Genomic DNA, 18001 nt, shown 5'->3' with positions numbered 1-18001 from the left:
AAGTTTTGAGATGCAGTAGAAAATAGTCTCACTTTTCCCTCAATAAACAGGTGTTAAGAAACTTTAGTAGTAGTAATGAGCTACTCAATAGTTTGGTGAGAAGTATGAAATGAACCCATCTTCAGCCTTGTGTAGCTACAGGGAGTATCAACACACAATTTGTCTTATAATTACATATTTTTTTGAAAAATAAACATTACTTATCCAGTTAACTTTTGCTGGTGAGTTTCTATGCCACCAGCTACTGCTGCTCCAGTATCCTGTACCTTTGAAACAGTTAACTATTAGCAGCTGCATTTCTGTTAGATGTACCTGGAACACTTGGCAACCATCATGTATCTAATGTACAATGACAATATTCAAAATAACCTCAGTATTTCTCAAAAAAAAAAAGAAAATTAATCCTTAAATAAAGGTAAGAGATGCTAAAAGTGGTAAAAGAGCACTGTAAAGCAAATTGAGACGCATACTGGTATACCACATAGCTTTTGGTTTACTCCCAGAATTCAAAAGCAGAGTTGTTAGAGCATTCTGGATACTGCCATATAAATTAATAATCCTAGCATCTCACTTCACACATCTAGTATATACACCTTTCATTAAAAAATCTCAAAGCACTTTACAAATGATAACTATTCTCCACAACACCCATTTAAGGTTAGTAAGTATTGTTAACATTCTAGAGATGGAGAAACCTAGGCACAGAGAGAATACATGACTTGCCTATGATCACAGCATCAGTCAGCGTCAGAGCTGAATAGAGAACCCAAACTCCTAACTCTAAACACTAGACAGTAATTTTGGCTTTTTCTTCCCACAATTCCCTCTTCTCAACGTTGCAGGAGAAACTCAGAATAATGTTTTATATCATCATCCACTATAGTAACACATGAAACTTGAATGATCAAGAGCTGTTAAAAATTGAAGTCTGTTATAGTGCATCACTTGAAAAATATCATAAAAAGCAGGTAAAACTTGGAGAAATAAAGATAACAGGCCAACTCAAAAAAAATGTACATAGCACTAAAAGACAACGAAAGCTGAGATAGACTAAAGCTTTTGTCTTTTATAAACCCTTTTCTGTCCCACTGCTGATCTCTCCAGTTACCAAAACCATTAAGCCCGAGTTTAATTTTCAAAGGGGCTGGGTACCTAAATCCTAGAACACCAACGTAAGGCTTAATCAAACACCAAATATCAAAGTTCAATAAACACAGATATTAATAAAAACCAGGGCAAAATCTTCAAAACTAAAGTGTTAACAACAAAAACTAAATGTAGTATTTGGCCCATCACCACATTAAGAAAACCACTTTCAGAACAATGTTGGACATTCAGTCAGAGATTGACCACATGAGGCTGATGACAAACTCAGTAAAGTGGAAGGCAATGGTCTCTGATTGTGGAACTTTTTAATATCCTTAATAGCTGGGCAACAAGTCAAGAGCTGTTTGAGGTGTTACAGCAGAGCCTGCAGAGTTACAGTACTGCAACAGCTGCTCATCGGGAAAGAAAGAAGGTAAAAGGGTAAGGGACTATACTGAATGGCAGTTTGATCAGACACCCACTAAACCTATTCAGATCATCTCACTAGGCTTCAAAAATGAGCCCTCTCCTTTGCACCCAAGAGCATAATCCTGGTATAAATGCAATGTATTCCCATCCCTTGGTATTAAGGCTTCAGCCCACAACTTTCCTATCATTCTTGGTTGGTCCTACAGGTCTGCTACATGTTAAGCACCTGTTTCCTCCTAAATAATGGTAAGTAGCAATTTATTTCAACCCACAACACCAAACTGCTAATATGGGGGACATGCTTTCCTCATCCTTTGTCATTTATCCTCCATTTTGTCTGCTTCTCCCTCTCTAGTGAGCTCTTGTGTGTTTCGGCCACTCCCCTTCCTCTTTGTTTGTTGCCCATCCACTTCTGTTTTCTGTCTCCTTGCTTGTTTTATTTCCTCTCTCTCCATGTTCTTCACTGGACCCTGCCTTAACTCAGATGAAAACTGAAAAGGACTGAACTGGGCACAGTGAAATTTATAAAACCAAAGATAATTTCACTGATTACTGTACTCATTAAGAGGAGCTGGATGCTTACCATTTTTGAAAAATCAGGCCATTTTATTTAGGGGCTTACATATGATTTCGGGAACCATAAATTTAGGCACCAATTTTTTTTAGATTTTGGTCTTAACCTAGACACTTTGTTATGGTACATGTCTTTTTTATTATTACAATGCCAAACAGCCACTGCAGATGGACAGCGTTTGCGCCTTTCTTGCAATGGAGTATTGAAATATACGTGGAACATACTCTCTGAACAACTGACATTTAGAATAGTCTTCCTCTCTATACCCTGCCTACTCACAACACTAACACTCCAATAGAAAGACAGAACAGTGTGATAGGAATGCTTGGGTGTTTTTGCAGAAGCACACAAAGTTCATTGTTGGAAGGCTGCAAGCATGGATTTTATCTGTGTTGCAACCCTCGTTCTAAATTGCTGATAGATTAGGACACAATTAAATTCTTAACAAGTCAACTTTGACAATACAACTTTACAAGGTACTTTGTAAAGCAGTGCAGACTCAAAAGTGACACACTCTTAAGGATTGTCTACCTTTAGTTTGCAGCAAACTGGAGTGTGACTCTACCCAGCACTGCTGCACATAACTTTCCCATGGACCCCACTGACATGCACTAACAACTTCTTCATATGCGTTGATCTACTCCACTTTGAAACACAGGGTCCACATGGACAATTAGTGCATGGCAGGCTACTGTGGAGTAGATTTACACCCCACTTTGCTGCAAACTAAATGTTTTTGTAAACAACACCTTAAGCTGCTACTGTATATTCTGGCAGAACGGAGAATGTCATATTGGATTCTATGTGTTTTTTAAAAATACCAGAAATTAAGGGAAAAAACAGTGTTTTTTTCAGTAATCCATGTAACAGCTTTCCCCTCTAACTCTGCCACTGTAGTTAGCTAATAAAGATATTCACAAAGCTAAACCGACATCATCCATGATGCTGGTAGACAAATAAAAATGCCATATTAATTCACTTCCAACAGAAATACAAGGAAAAAGACAGGAAATTCAATTCCCTCCCTTCAGACCATTTTCAAGTGTTTCGGACTTAAGGGGACAGTGTCAACTTGATATTTTTTTAATTGCAAAAATGTCAGTTACCTAATAAAGCACTTTTTAAATAGCATGTGTTTCCTGAAATTTTCTTTAAAGGATTATTGTTTTTTAAAAAATTAAAAATTCTGTTCTCCAATGTATCTTAGACCTGGGTTTATTTGTTTGTTTTTAAATTTCACAAAAATTTTGAAATTGTTTCCATTTTGTGGTGTTCAAAATGGATCCATTTTTTCAAAATTTTAAATGTTTTGTTTTGATCAAAAGTTACTGGAACTTAGTGTTTTATCGAAAACTGTGGTTTTTTTCCCATAGAAAAATGTTTGCAATTCCCATAAAAATCATTGATACAAAGTTTAAAAAAAAAAAAATCACAAAACCCAAAAAACTTCTTAGTCAGTTATTTACATCCTACACACACTTCTTTTTTTAAAATAGAAAAGTCTATCTGTAGAGAAAAAAACAATTCACCTCAAAAATTTCAACCAGATCTTATGTTTACAGGATTCTACCAGCAAAAAAGAGTGGAGAAACTGAAGAGTACCAATGAGTGAAAATCAGAATTTCTGTCCCCTGTCCCCTTTCATTTTTTTCCCCAAGTCTGAAAGAAAGGTTGAAATATAAAATTTCCAAAGTTGCAAAAAATTTCAATTTGGAAACCATAAATGCTTTGTCTTGACATTTTTTAAACATTTTGATATTCAGGGAATGGTGTTGTAAAGAGCTTGAATTGTTTTACTGGGATACAATTACTAATATGTAAAATTACAAATTTAAGCTATTTGTGCTTACTCTAAAAAGTGATATACCGCATTTTGCAATACAATGCAATTTCAAATGTCATATCCAACCCTGAAAATCAAGGTTTATGATTAACATAGCACCTCAACTTAGCTATAGCAGAAAAACCCAAGAGCCAAATCCTGCTCATCTTTCTAATTCACTTAAGCAATTTTGAAAATTCCACCCATAGTGTATTTACAAGGGTAATGTAATGTTTTACAAACAACTAATTTCTCAGACAGTCCCCTAATCTGAAACTCTTTCATTACAATTTTTCTCTTTCTTAAAAATTACACTTTGTTGCAAGAAATTAGGGCAAGGGATGATATTGAGAGACGAATGAATAGCAGCTACGAGGAACAGCAGGTGTGCATTCAAAAAGCACCTCTCATTTCTACCACAATTATTTTGTTCTTCTGAAAGCACAGTAAGATGAACACTTATTAATATTTTACTAGCTAGAGACCTACACTTATCCCAGTTGCATAAGTAAATGCCATTCAACAGATGAGGAAATGTTTCATGTCCATGCACAATTTTCACAGTCATCTGCAACATGCCACTAAGTAGTTATGCCAGCTATACATTTATGTTTGTGCCTTATCCACAAAAATAATTTGGCTATGGCACAAGAGCCAATGGATCCAATTAATCTCTTAGGAAAGTTTTTTAGCTTCAATGGAGTTATACCTGGGATAAATCTGACTCCTAATCTTTATTTTTGATGTAAAAAGAAAATACAAATATAATTTTCTGGACCAAAAAAGAAAAATATTGTTTGAAAGAAAAATTTACATCAGTTTAAGATTATTTTCCTTAGTAAATTGAAACTCATGAAGAATACCACCATTCAAATGCATAAGAGTGAATACATCATGCAGATGTCTGATCAGATATAGCTAGCAAATGTGTCTATTTTGACTTCCTGCATGATGACCAGTTAACTAACAAATGAGGCATCTTGCAAAGCTCTTTATAGGTTATGGGGTCTGCCTATATCAGTGTTTCTCAAACTGAGGTCACCGTGTGTGTAGGGAAAGCCCCTGGAGGGCCGGGCCGGGCTGTTTACCTGCCCCATCCGCAGGTCCAGCCGATCGCGCTCCAACTGGCCACGGTTCGCTGCTCCAGGCCAATGGGAGCTGCTGGAAGCGGAGCGGGCCAAGGGACTTACTGGCCGCTGCTTCCAGCAGCCCCCATTGGCCTGCAGCACCGAACCGCGGCCAGTGGGAGCCGCGATCGGCCAGACTTGCGGACAGGGAAGGTAAACAAACCGGCCTGGCCCGCCAGGGGCTCTCTCTACACAAGCGGCGACCCCAGTTTGAGAAACACTGGCCTAGATGCAGGATCAGTGTATGGCACAAATCACGTTAATTGACACCTAAAAGGAAAACAAATATTCCTATGGCCAACATGGCAACTGCAGTTTTATAACTGCTGAATAGGTGCAATTAATGTTAAAAATCAAAAACAATATACAATCAACTTACTAGCATGTTTATCTGCAAGCATTATAAGGCTGTTGGAAATGTCTCGTCGTCTGTAAAAGCACACAACTTTTGCTTCCACATTGCCATTAGCAGTCTAGAAAATAAAATAAATTAGTCAAGTCAGAGTCTGTCCTCACTCTATTGAACTGTTAGAATCATATATACCCAATCCTCCAGCATCTAATCACATTGACTACATCATGACTGCTTGCGTGATTCAGAACTATCCATGTGAGTACTCATATAAGTAAGGGTTTCAAGGAGCAAGCCCATACTAACTACAGCTCACTTCATTAGAGCATTTATACTGACCGCAAAAAATTACTTGTAGTGTTATTTTGTTACTAGGACTAATGACAATTTCATTTTAAGGTAAGAATTCTTTAGAAAACCTATAAATATTAAAAGCTTATTTAGCATTTCTTTTTAATTCCTTTTTTGTAAGCAAATGTGCATTTCAAATTACTATGACAATTTCATTTAAACTATGTTCAATATAACCCATTAAAGTTTATTTGACAAATTCACTTACTTCAGCTAACTAGATGGAAAAATTACTTACCTTACAATTCTCTTTTGAGGATATCATCTTGCAGGATTCTTACTACTGGGGCTTAGCTCCTTAGCATGAGACTGGCAATATTCTGCTAACACTTAAAAGAATTTTTACCATCTCTCTCCTCCTGCATCCTTCTGTCTTATTCCTTATACACTATTCACTGTCTCATCCTCCTGTTTCATTCACAATTTCTACGGTGAACAAAGAAGGGTCCCTACAGGCAGCAAACGCATTCATGGTCAAAAATGCTCATATGTAGTAATAATCTCGTAAAAGACATGCCAGTAATTTTTTGTGTGACTACCATCACCCATGAACAACTTCAACTATTCAAAATCATGAGCCCATAGTTCATACCCCATGTTTTCATGCTATGGGAATAAGAGTCAAAATCCAGTGCAATAGTTCACTATGTATATTAAAAATTAGCAGTGTGTTCCAAACCGTTTACATACTCTCTTTAAAATAGATTAATGTGACAGTTGAGAGTTTTGCCATGTTTTAGTCAGGGTTTGTTTTTTTTTTAAAAGATAAGTGTGTATATCTAATAAACAAAATAAAAACATGTTTTTTTCACTTTTCTTTCTTCTTAATTTGATGCCCTTAACACATGAAAGATACATACTTCCCCATTAGGAATCTGGACTAAATCCTAGAAACCACTCTGTTTTAAAAATCAATAAATGACTGTGCCCTACATCCCACCAACAAGATTACATTATGGCAATCCAGTTTAAAGGTAATAAACATTACATTTAGAACATTATTGGAATCACTTCATTTACAGTAAATAAAACATACTGTATTCCAACAGAAGTCCAAACTGATTATAAAATTTGTGAGGTGCAAGTATTAGCTGAATGGCAGTGGTCTCAGATAGCTCTAAAAATGAATACAGAGGAAAGAACAACAGGAAGACACCTTGCAGATTACCAAATTTTGTGAATTACAAATAGGTTTTAAAAAACTTTTTAAAAAAAATTATATTTTGACACTACAAAATATACTTTAGTTTCATCATTTATTTTGATATGAGAAATTTACTTGTAAATGTTGATAATAGCTCTTTATCACACACTAGTAAATAAACTGCAGAATATATTATTTTTATAAAACAGTCTCCGTAACATGAGACTTTATGACAGGCCTTCATGCTTCCCCACACTGCCACCTCAAATAGCCTCAATCCTGCCATGGGAAAACTTTCCCTAAGGATGAAGGCAGAGAGTTGAGTCTCCGTGGCCATTCAAATCTGTGGTGCCTATTTAAAGACTGCCAACAAAGGTTGCAAATAACTTCAGTGGCATTGCAGTTTCTATTATCTGGATATCTATCCATTGGGAACTGTCTGAGAATCCCAAGTCATTTCTCATATGCCACTGAACAGACATTAAATGGTGAGCACTTATGGTAACTACCATCCTGGACTAGATCATCAGAAAGGTGAAATAATTCATGCAGTTACCAATCTCCTGAGCATACAGGCCCGCAGCCTTGTGGAAGGTTTGGTTTTGGATTTCTAAAAAGAAGAATCATCCTGATCATGATGTACTGGCTGTTCTTCCACATAGTGGAAAATTATAAGAGATCACATAACAATATTTCAACAAGTAATATTTGTGTATAAAGTACACACAAATCTCCAAAACATCACAGCATTCAGAAATTATGTTTATGGAAATCATTCAAGAGCTGGGAAAATACTGTTTGGGTTTTAAGAAGAATTACACATATGCACTAGTCTGGGAGTTACATCAGATTTTATAAAGTAGTGTACAGGATTTTTACATATTCATGTACCTTGTTAAGTTCTTCTATTCGCCTGATCAGATATGGATTGCTCGAGGAGTTTTCAAAATAAACATAATCTGTAACAAAAGGCAGAGAGATATTTAATTATTTCAAAAGTAGTATTTGTAGAATGTTGTTTTTGTCAATGCACAAGTCCCCTAACTCTAGAACTGGGGTAGGCAACCTATGGCACGCGTGCCAAAGGCAGCACACGAGCTGATTTTCAGTGGCACTAACACCGTCCGGGTCCTGGCCACCAGTCCAGAAGGCTCTGCATTTTAATTTAATTTTAAATGAAGCTTCTTAAATATTTTAAAAACCTTATTTACTTTACATACAACAATAGTTTAGTTATATATTATAGACTTATAGAAAGAGACCTTCTAAAAACGTTAAAATGTATTACTGGCACGCAAAACCTTAAATTAGAGTGAATAAATGAAGACTTGGCACACCACTTCTGAAAGGTTGCCGACCCCTGCTCTAGAGGTTTGTAAAAAGCAGGCGCTTCAATCATATTCAATGCCAGATGTATATCTCAATTATTTCAACATTTTGAATATTTGTTTAGTTTAGAATCAATAATCTCTTAACTCTTGGGATTAACTAAACAGAACCTCATCAAGGCCCTGATTCTGCAAAGATACATGTGTTTAACTTTACACACTATGAACATTCTCAATTTTATATATATAAAATTAAGTATGTGCATAAATCTTTGTAGGATCAAAGCCTACAATGCACTTCACTAATCCACGTACTTTATAAATCCGCTTTAAAAACTGGCAGTCTCCCACAACCTCTCAGCAAACGATTTACCCTTGGTGTAATGTACAGTGAGGTCTGGTATTACTGAGACATTGTTATTATTAGAAAATATGCTACTGTACATTTACTAGCAAATTTGGAAGTATTAATAAGTACAGTAGTCCAGATAAACGAACAAAGTACTTTTGTGATGCATCATACTTGCTTTTGCTGACATCCCAGTTCAGTAAATAATTTGCAAAACACAGTAATTGGCAATAAATCTCCCAGTCACTAACGTTCATTAGTGAGATTCTTCTCTACTTGAATATGACAGCTAGTTTCATAGCTACAAAAATATTTTCAAAAGGGACAAGGAAGACTCTTCAGCTTCACATGGCCAAAAGTTTATATATCACCCATAACGATGAACAAAAATAACATTTTTCCCTCAATCCAGTCTCTCAAAACCTATTTTTCTTGGAAAGTCTCACAGAAGATGTTCCACAAAATTCAAATAATACTTGGCATTTATATCTGAATGAATCTTATTTGCATCCTGCACTAATGTATGAATTTACCACTATGGAAACATGTTAGAATTAACACATGGGAAAACAGTGAACATACAGAGGTTTATCTGCCCAATAATCTTACATCTCCAATACCAGCTTCAATAAAGGGAAAAAAATGGGAAGGGGGATGGGAGTTAGAAAAGGAATGTACGGTTAATTCATCAAAAATATATATGTAATCATTGTGTGTTACATGTAGTGGGAGAGGGGATGGTTTAGCAGGTCTAAGCTAGTGGTTTTCAACCTCTCTCATACTGTGATGCCATGTTTCACCAGAAAAACATTCCAGGACCCCTTCTCATTTAGTTATAATGAGAGGATGGTTGCTACCTCCTGAAAATTTTTCATGTTCCCCTAAGAATTCTCAGTTTGAGAATCCAAAATCTAAGCAGCAGGGGCGAGACTATGCGAATCCTTGCCCAGACTTCACTAGGACTTTTCTTGTAAGGATTACTCACATGAATAAGTGTGCACAGGCTCACGACCTAAATTCCCTCTTGGAGAAAGAGGGCTTGTTGCTATAACTACATCACAGAATCATAGAAATGTAAGATTGGAAGAGATCTCAGTAGGTCATCCCGGCCAGTCATCTGCACTGAAGCAGGACTAAATATTATCTAGCCCATCCCTGACAGATGTTTGACTAACCCTGATCTTAAAAACCTCAAATGATTGAGATTCCACAAGCTCCCTCAATTTCTAAATCTCCTTTGCTGTAATTTAAGCCCATTACTTCTTGTCCTGTCCTCAGTGCATAATGAGAAAAATGTATCATCATCCTCTTTATAACAACTTTTTACACATGCCTCCCCCAGTCGTCTTCTTCAGACTAAAAACATCAATTTTTTTCAATCTTTCCTGATAGCTCATGTTTTCTAGACCTTTAATCATATTTGGTGCTCTCCTCTGGTCTTTGTGCAGTTCATCCACATCTTTCCCAAAGTGTGGTGCCCGGAACTAGAAACAGTATTCCAGTTGACGCCTTAACAGAAGGGTGACCATACGTCCCATTTTGGCCGGGACAGTCCCTTTTTTAGGCCCTGTCTCAGCCATCCCGACTGTTTTGACAAAACTGGGCATTTGTCCCATTTGCTCTTGATCATCTGTTGGCAAGAGCAAACAGGAAAAATGCAGTTTTGCCAAAAAAGTGGGGTAGGACCCCTAATTGGGTGTGGAGGAACATGCGGGGCCGGGGGGGGGGGGCAGTGGCAACTACAGCCCTGTGCTGGAGTGATGGCTAAGGAGATCAGCTCGGGCCAGCCATCCTGCCCCGTGTGCAGGGGGAGGCCTCAGGCAGCTCCATGGGTGGGCAGCGGGGCTCAGAGGAACAATCCCATGCATGGGGAGAAGGGGGACGTGGGGTGAAGGGTGCTTGTGAGCGGGCTGTGCTGGGAGGGGAGAGGGAACTCAGTCCAGCCCCGCATGGGAGAGACGCAGGCAGGGCTCGGGGGAGGGAGGGGGGCGCTATGCTTCGGGCTGGCCCGGGTGTGTCCCGTTTTCCCTTTGGGAAAATATGATCACCCTGCTTATCAGTGCTCAGTAGGGGAGAAAAATTACTTCTCGTGTCTCACCGATAACACTCCTGCTAACATATCCCATAACAATATTTGCTTTTTTTTTTTGCAACTGTACCACATTGTTGACTCATATTTAGTTTGTTATCCACTATAACCCCTCGATCCTTTTCTGCCATACTCCTTCCTAAGCAGTCACTTCCCACACTGTATTTGTGCAGTTGACCTTTTGGGAGGGACAGACAGGATGGAATTGATTTCACCTTCATCACTTTTACTATCTTTAATTCAGACCTCATTAGCATGTCATTTGACCAAACCAGGACACTCATGGGCCCTGTCCAGTCTTTGTCCTTTGTCTCTTCCCTGATACGCATTATAGGGTGCTGGTTTGGGGAGTGATTGGGAGAGGAATGCTACTGAACAGTGAGATGGTCTGGAAAAGCTAACTTCAGCTTTTCCTTTGGCACCAATCACATGATTGTAAACATTGCACGGGGCATTTTATTGTGAGGGAGTGGAAAATTGTTATTGTGTTTTTCCACAGCCTCCTTTAGTCTTTAACTGGCGTCCATTTCCTTTGTGCCAATGCACCCTGCACCCAACACAGTGGTTCCCACAGGAGCCAAGCTGATGGGTGGCAAGATAACAACAACCCAACTTGACTTATTACTTGGGTGGGGGCGGAATGGGGAGAGGGTGTGTGGAAACTTTTCCTTACAGGTAGCCAAAGACACTAGGCAATAATAAACAAGGCGAGATGTTTCTGTGCCGCAGAAACCTCTGGATGGACACAGGTTGCCCATTCCCATCAGGCCTGGCCCTTTCCTCCTTCCTGGCGGGGAAGACTACTCCCCTGGAGGGCCGTTACTGGAAAACTTTAGCACATCCTGGGGCGGGAGAAGTGGCCTCCTTCCCTGTCCTCCTGGGAGACCAGCTCCCCATTTCTTCTGGGAGATGCTGCCCCTGTTGCATCCCCTGGTGGTGGCTGGTTGCAGACAATACGTGATCGCCGCTTGGGCAGCCTACTGAGCCCGCTCCCATTGACCTTTGGGGGCACTGCCCTGCCCCGCCCCTTTCCCTCCCCCAATGAAGGGGCCTGCGGCTCTTCTTCCCCCCTGGGGGGCAGACGATGCTCCCCACCTTCCCTCGCGGGGGTGCTGCCGCCCCTGTCCTGCTCTGGGGGGCTGAACCCATTCCCCCCTGCACAGGCTCCCTCCTCTCCGGGGCGGGGGGGGGCTGACTCCTTCCCCTCCCCAGGCCCGCTGGGGGCCCCCCTGGGGCGCGGGGCGCCTGCTGCCTGGGCTGGGCGTGGGGGGCTGGGGTGTGCGCCAGGCTCCCTCCTCCCCAGCACGCTGCGCACAGCGCACGCCCGGCCCGGGGGGCAGAGCCCGGGCGCCAGGGCCGGCGCTCCCCGGACCCCACATACCTCCCACTCGGTACATGTTGGCCGCCATGTCTGCGCTCCGCGCCCTGCTCCTCCTGCCGCCTGGGCCGGGCCGGGAGGGAGCGGCTCGCTCTGCCCCCCCTCCCCGCCTCGGGCCCCGCCGCCGCCGCCGCGGCCCTCCCCGGAGCTGCCCGGCGCGGGGCGCGGCAGGGCAAGGGTTAAAGAGCCGCCGGGCCCGGAGCCCTCCTGGGTTGCCCGTGTGGGGACGCGAGCGGTGCCAGCGCACGGATGGCCCTGCCCGGGCGGACGCTGCACCAGCGCCGTGTCCCGCTGCGCATCGGGGGAGGAGGGGTTAAAAGTTTCCCTCGTGGTTCTGGCCCCAAAAGGACAAGCGAGGACGGAGTCCGTTTGCTTGGGGGGCATTGGGGGCGGTGGGGCATTGGTACTTGGGTGTGCTGGGGCTGGGGGCAGGAAGTGCATTGTGTGTTGAGGGTAAGTGTATTAGCATAGGCAATGGCAGAGCAAGAGGCTATGACTGGGGGTGTGTTTCTGTGTAGGAATCTGCCCCGGGGATGGGGGTGGGGGGTTGTGGGCATAAGTATGAAGGGGCCTGTGGCTAGGTGGGTGGATGGGAGTCTATGTGAGGGTGTTTCTGTATATAAGTGAGTGGCAGAGCAGCACAGGTGGGTGTAGAAGTGTGGCAGCAGGACAGTGTGTGTGTGCATGCTTGTGCATTGGACAATGTGCACCTGTACACAGATGCATTGGAATATGCATCTGTGCGTGACAATTGTGGTTGAGGGGTGAAGCTGTGCATCAACATGGGTCAGTGTATGTGACTGAGTGTATATTATTTTGTGTTAATGGATGGGTAGCTGTGAGCTTGTATGCCTAGATGTGTCTGAGTTTGTGCATCTGTACCATATGTGCATTTAGGGTGACGAGATAGCAAGTGTGAAAAATTGGGATGGGGGTGAGTGGGGTAATAGGAGCCCATATAAAAAAAGCCCCACATATCAGAACTGTCCCTATAAAATTGGGACATCTGGTCACCCTGTGTGCATTTGTGTACATAAACCGTATGTATGCTCAGGGCCGCCCAGAGGATTCCGGGGGCCCGGGGTCTTCGGCGGCGGGGGGCCCTTCCGTTCTGGGACCCGCCGCCGAAGTGCCCCAAAGACCCGCGGCGGGGCCCCCCCGCCGCCGAAGCGCAGCCCGGTCTTCGGCGGTAATTCGGCCGGGGCCCCGCCGCTGGTCTGGGCACTTCGGCGGGTCCCGGTACGGAAGGGCCCCCCGCCGCCGAATTACCGCCGAAGACCGGGCTGAACTTCGGCGGCGGGTCCCGGTCCGTCTTCGGCGGTAATTTGCCAGCGGAGCGGAAGGACCCCCCGCCGGCGAAGACCGGGAGCGGCATAGCTCCTGCGCCCGGCCGTACAAGAGTTTGCCGGGCACCCCGGAGCGAGTGAGGGACCCCGCTCCAGGGGCCCCGAAAACCTCTGGTGGGGGCCCCTGTTGGGCTCGGGGCCTGGGGCAAATTGCCCCTCTTGCCCCCCCCCTCTGGGCGGCCCTGTGTATGCTACCCCTCTGAAGCATTTAAATCCAGCATTTCCTTTAAGATAATTATTGTTACACTTCAACTGTCCCTTGATTTGGATACAATTAATAGTACTTTCCAATGAAAGTTGGTGTTCTCTCTATTTTCATCAAAATGTTGAATCTCAAAACTGATCTAATCAATAATTCTGTTTATCCTAAAGCAATTATACCTTGCAGCTTTCATATGATGATTCCCCAACAACTTTGCAAACATTTCAAATACTGTCTTTGTTGCACCCATTTTTATAACTATTATGCCAATTATTGTTATACTCATTTACAGACAACTGGTCATAGTTTTGTCTAAGTGATTTGGTCAAGCTCAGGCAGCAGCAGAGTCAGGACTTAATTAGAGCTTCCTGGTTCTTTGTCCCACTGGATCATAGTTTCTACTTAAAGTAATTAATGTTATCTAATAACGCATTCTGTGCTGTTTTTTGTCCACATCTCTTGTTTGGGGTCTTAGTTCCATACCTCATGTTTGGTATACAGAGAGAGTGACTGCAATGACCATTGTGATTATCAAACATAAATACTCTCATTGGGTAGCTATGCTCATACTTATTCACTGGATCATGTTAGTTTTTCTCATTTATTTTTTCCCTGATGTTGGGTTTGTGTGTTTGCTTGTTTGTTTAGCTGTAGGACACTATTCAGGACATAATCTGCCTTTCGGTTATACTGATAATCTCCTTTGCTTCTCTCAAACATATTCAAAATTTGGTGGCATATGAAACTTCTTGTTCTGTTTTTGATAATCCTGCTCACCGGTGAAAAAGAAAAGTCTACAATATAGCCTAGAAAAGCTAATATAAAACAAAGACTTCTAGCAGCTTATCTCAGAATCAATAAATGCTGAAGAATTGTTTACAAATCAAATTGATTCAGAAGTGTTTCCACAACATCAATATTTATGTAACAAAAATATACTTCTCCCTTATTTGAAATTTATTACATGAAAAACGATTTTAACAGCTGGGTTCTAGTTTGGCCTGTTGCCTTTTAAAAGAAAGACTTCTGTTTTTTTCTTACATACCATTCATTTCATGTCCCAGAATTTCTTTGTGTGTTTCTTGAGCATTTTCAAGCTGGCATCTCATTTCTTCCCTCATCTAAAGAGAAATGTAGCATAGAATTCAAGCTGTTGGGGGGCTAGGGGAGAGGAATCAATAGCCATAATAAATATGAGCTTTTCTTGTCTTCAGTGCATATTTAAGCTAATCGCATGCCGACATCATTTTTTATTAAATGAGCCTGTGACCATTAGGTTAAGATTTCTCATTTGTTGTTGAACAGTGCACTTTTCATTTCCTGAGTTAGTAGTTCCAATGGTTCCAAGAGAAATTCAGTGTTACTGCTGCTGCAACACATTAAATGAGTGCATGAAATCTAAAGAGCCACCTATCATCCCTCCCCCATTTAAAAAATAACCCCACATTTTGAAGGGGAAATCTGAATTCCTCATCTATCCTGCCCACTGGAAGGAAAATGTGCTAGTGGGAGATGACCAGGGATGCCCCCAGAAACTGTATTCCGAGAGCAGAAGCTGTACTTCAGCATACATTTCTCTGAACTGTCTGACACTACATTGGCACCTCACCTGGAATTCAAAAAATTGAAAACTTAATGCTTCAAATAGTGAATGATACAAAAGATTAAATAAAATGGAAGGCTCAAGAAAATGCAATTTTGCAAGCAAGGAAACAATTCAGAGGGTTGATTCTGCTTGTTCCGTGCAGTCATTACCACTTTTTAAAAATGCCTTTGAGCTCTTCTCCTCAATCCAGATCTGCACTGCAACACTAGATGAGTTCCCCCACACATGTAAAAGCTCCAAAACTTGTCTCTCTCACCAACTGAAGTTAGTGCAATAAGAAATATTACCTCACCCACCTTGTTTCCTCACACTCTTTCATTCTTACATTGTCTTTCAGGAGTCAGTCTCTGGCCTTTCCTTCCATGGGCAGGAAAGGTGAACTGAAGATTTACATTTATATATGCAAAGGCTGAAGAATATACTTTTTTCCTTCAAGCACATCGGAGTTGTAATGTCCTGAGGACAATCTCCACAGATTCCTGAGAAGGATGAGGAGAACCAAAAAAAAAGAGAGGTTACCCAAGAGAACGCATCCCAGGTTTTAGCCAGAGGCAGACTTCAGGAATTCCTGGGTGACAAAGCATATAGAGCACACGTGATGGATAAAGTTTATGTATTTCAATATTAAGCCTCAGAAGTCAGAACCTGGTTCTCTATTTCCTCACACCTGTAGTCACTTACACCTGTCCTAAAAGAATGGTAAATACCATACTGATTTTGTAGCATCGCTTTACACATGTGTAAATGATCAAACAAGGTGTAAGGCAGTTGCAAATCCTGCCTTCAAGGAACTCCCCAGACAGCTGAGGCATAAGAGGGGTAGCAGATATATTTACAGCCTGTGTGTGTGTTTTAAGAGGCAGGAGTTTCCATACACATTTCAGCTGAATGAAGTGGCTGCAAATGCACTGATACAGTTCTCTTTTTCCATGAGATCCACTAGCACAAAATTTAAATGAGCTCTGGGAACGTTCCATTGGGTTCTGAACTAAAATATAACAATGCAACCCAGATCCTTTATATAACTTCGTTTTCCTCCTCTATTTTTCCATTTCCTGTGATTACCTTAATCCTATAATGAATTTTATTCAGCTATTAATTATAAACTTATTTCACTTCTCTGGAAAAAAGACAGGCTTTGGTGAAAAAAAATAAAAAGCGAGCAGTTACAAAATCTAAGCACTGAGTGGAGAGTGTAAACCCATGTAAATACTATAAAGACATATTCAAAAACAGGTTAGACCAGTTACCATAACTAAAATGGAAAAGAGCAGGGAGTATTTTATCGCTGGCATTGAAGGGGAAAGGAAACACAAGATACATGGCTCTGCCCAACTGTGACCCAGAGGCCCATTGGTAGTTAACTGTTCTGTGTCAGCAACTCTTGTCAGGCCTGAAATACTCACTACACCTAACACATGATTGTCATGATATATACCCAAAAGGTGGTGCATAATATATCATTGGAGAACTAATAACTCACTGATCATTAATATTTTTGCATGGTGTATGTACAAGCTGTGTACAAAAAGTTATAAATATGTGCTAGAATTATGTTCTTAAAATCTGTTTGGCAAGCAATGCATAAGCACGGTATGCCTTATATAAAGGAATAGGGGTAGTAGACATATTCAGTACATAATATTGAAGTACATAAAGTACATGTGTATTTGCTTGTCTGACCAGCCTTGTCATCATGCAGAGACAGTGAAGGTACATTTACATATAAGATAAACAAAACTATCAAGCTAACAATCAGAGAGGAGGACAGCATGGCATCTAGATGCCAGCAGGAGAAAAGGAACTTTATCTGAGAATACATTTCAAAGGTTTGTGGTTCTATAAAGACAGGGGGTGTGTGAACCTTAAATGAAAAACAATTAAATCAATTGATTGTATATCATATTACTTTATTATAAAAGGGTATCAAGTAAGGTCTTTTCTGAAAGCCTGTGACACACTGGTGATTAATATTGTTAAATGTGTGCATTAACGTTATAGGAGGAAATATGGATACTCAGTTCATATTATGCTTTAAAGTCTGTGACCCTTCATAGGGAGAAACAGGTTTTCTCCCAGACAGGAGGGAAGGCAGCTATCTACCTGTCTCCAATGTAAATTGAGCATTATGGAATCAAAACAATGGGAGCCCCATTTACATACAAATCAGTAGGAGGACGGGAAGTCAACTAGAAGAGAAGAACAGCAGGAAGCCTTCCTGCCTCTTGTAACGGAGTCGGTGATCGTTGGGAGATATAAGCAGAAACAGAAAGCCATTTTGGTAACCATCACTTGAGGGATTCAAGGGCCTAGAGAGCACTTGAAATTACAGAACATGGGATCCTTCAATAAAGGGGGTGTTGAAGTCTCTGGGAACTGAGGTTAGTTAAGAAACATGCATAGGCAAAGATTGTGAGTTGCTGAAAATAATTTTTAATCTTAGACGCATATTTTTTACTTTCGTTTGCTTGTAACACTTTCTATCTTAATTCTTTATACTTGGTATCACTTAATCCTATCCCTTTTAAGTAAACTTGTTTTACTTTTACTATAAATGAGGGCCTTATCAAATCCATGGCCATGAAGAATGCATCATGAAATCTGGTTTCCCCTCATTGTGACGGGTTGGACGACCCCGTCCAGGATGCCACCTGATATACTGGAGTCCCACTGAGCCCCGCCCATTCCACCAGCCTGTTCTTCCTCACCCTGTTCTTGCTGTGCCAGGCCTTTAAGCCTTCTCTAGCACACACACAGGTAAGGCCACACCCAGCTGCAGATATAGACTAAAATCACCTCTTTGTGGGAGGATTCAACC

The 18001-nt window shown here is 41.3% G+C and overlaps 1 protein-coding gene across 2 annotated transcripts in view; it reads right to left on the bottom strand.

Annotated features, from left to right (window-relative positions):
- The window catches only part of MTA3 (metastasis associated 1 family member 3), a 192234-nt gene extending 179930 nt beyond the window's left edge, over positions 1-12304 (bottom strand). Inside the window, exons 1-4 of one of the 2 annotated variants that reach the window (XM_039532302.1) lie at positions 12033-12304; positions 7777-7844; positions 5980-6190; positions 5418-5511 (exon numbers count right to left, since the gene is read on the bottom strand). In XM_039532302.1, coding sequence (XP_039388236.1) covers positions 5418-5511; positions 5980-6006 — 121 coding nt within the window. In that variant the 5' untranslated portion in view covers positions 6007-6190; positions 7777-7844; positions 12033-12304. The remainder of the gene's footprint in view (positions 1-5417; positions 5512-5979; positions 6191-7776; positions 7845-12032) is intronic. The other variant, XM_039532301.1, reaches the window with a different exon arrangement.
- Between the last annotated feature and the right edge of the window lie 5697 nt (positions 12305-18001).

The sequence above is a fragment of the Mauremys reevesii genome, linkage group 3 (assembly GCF_016161935.1).
Source record: "Mauremys reevesii isolate NIE-2019 linkage group 3, ASM1616193v1, whole genome shotgun sequence".
NCBI lineage: Eukaryota > Metazoa > Chordata > Testudines > Geoemydidae > Mauremys > Mauremys reevesii.
Note: the sequence above shows the minus strand (reverse complement) of the source record. Positions and strands in the feature narration are given on the sequence as shown.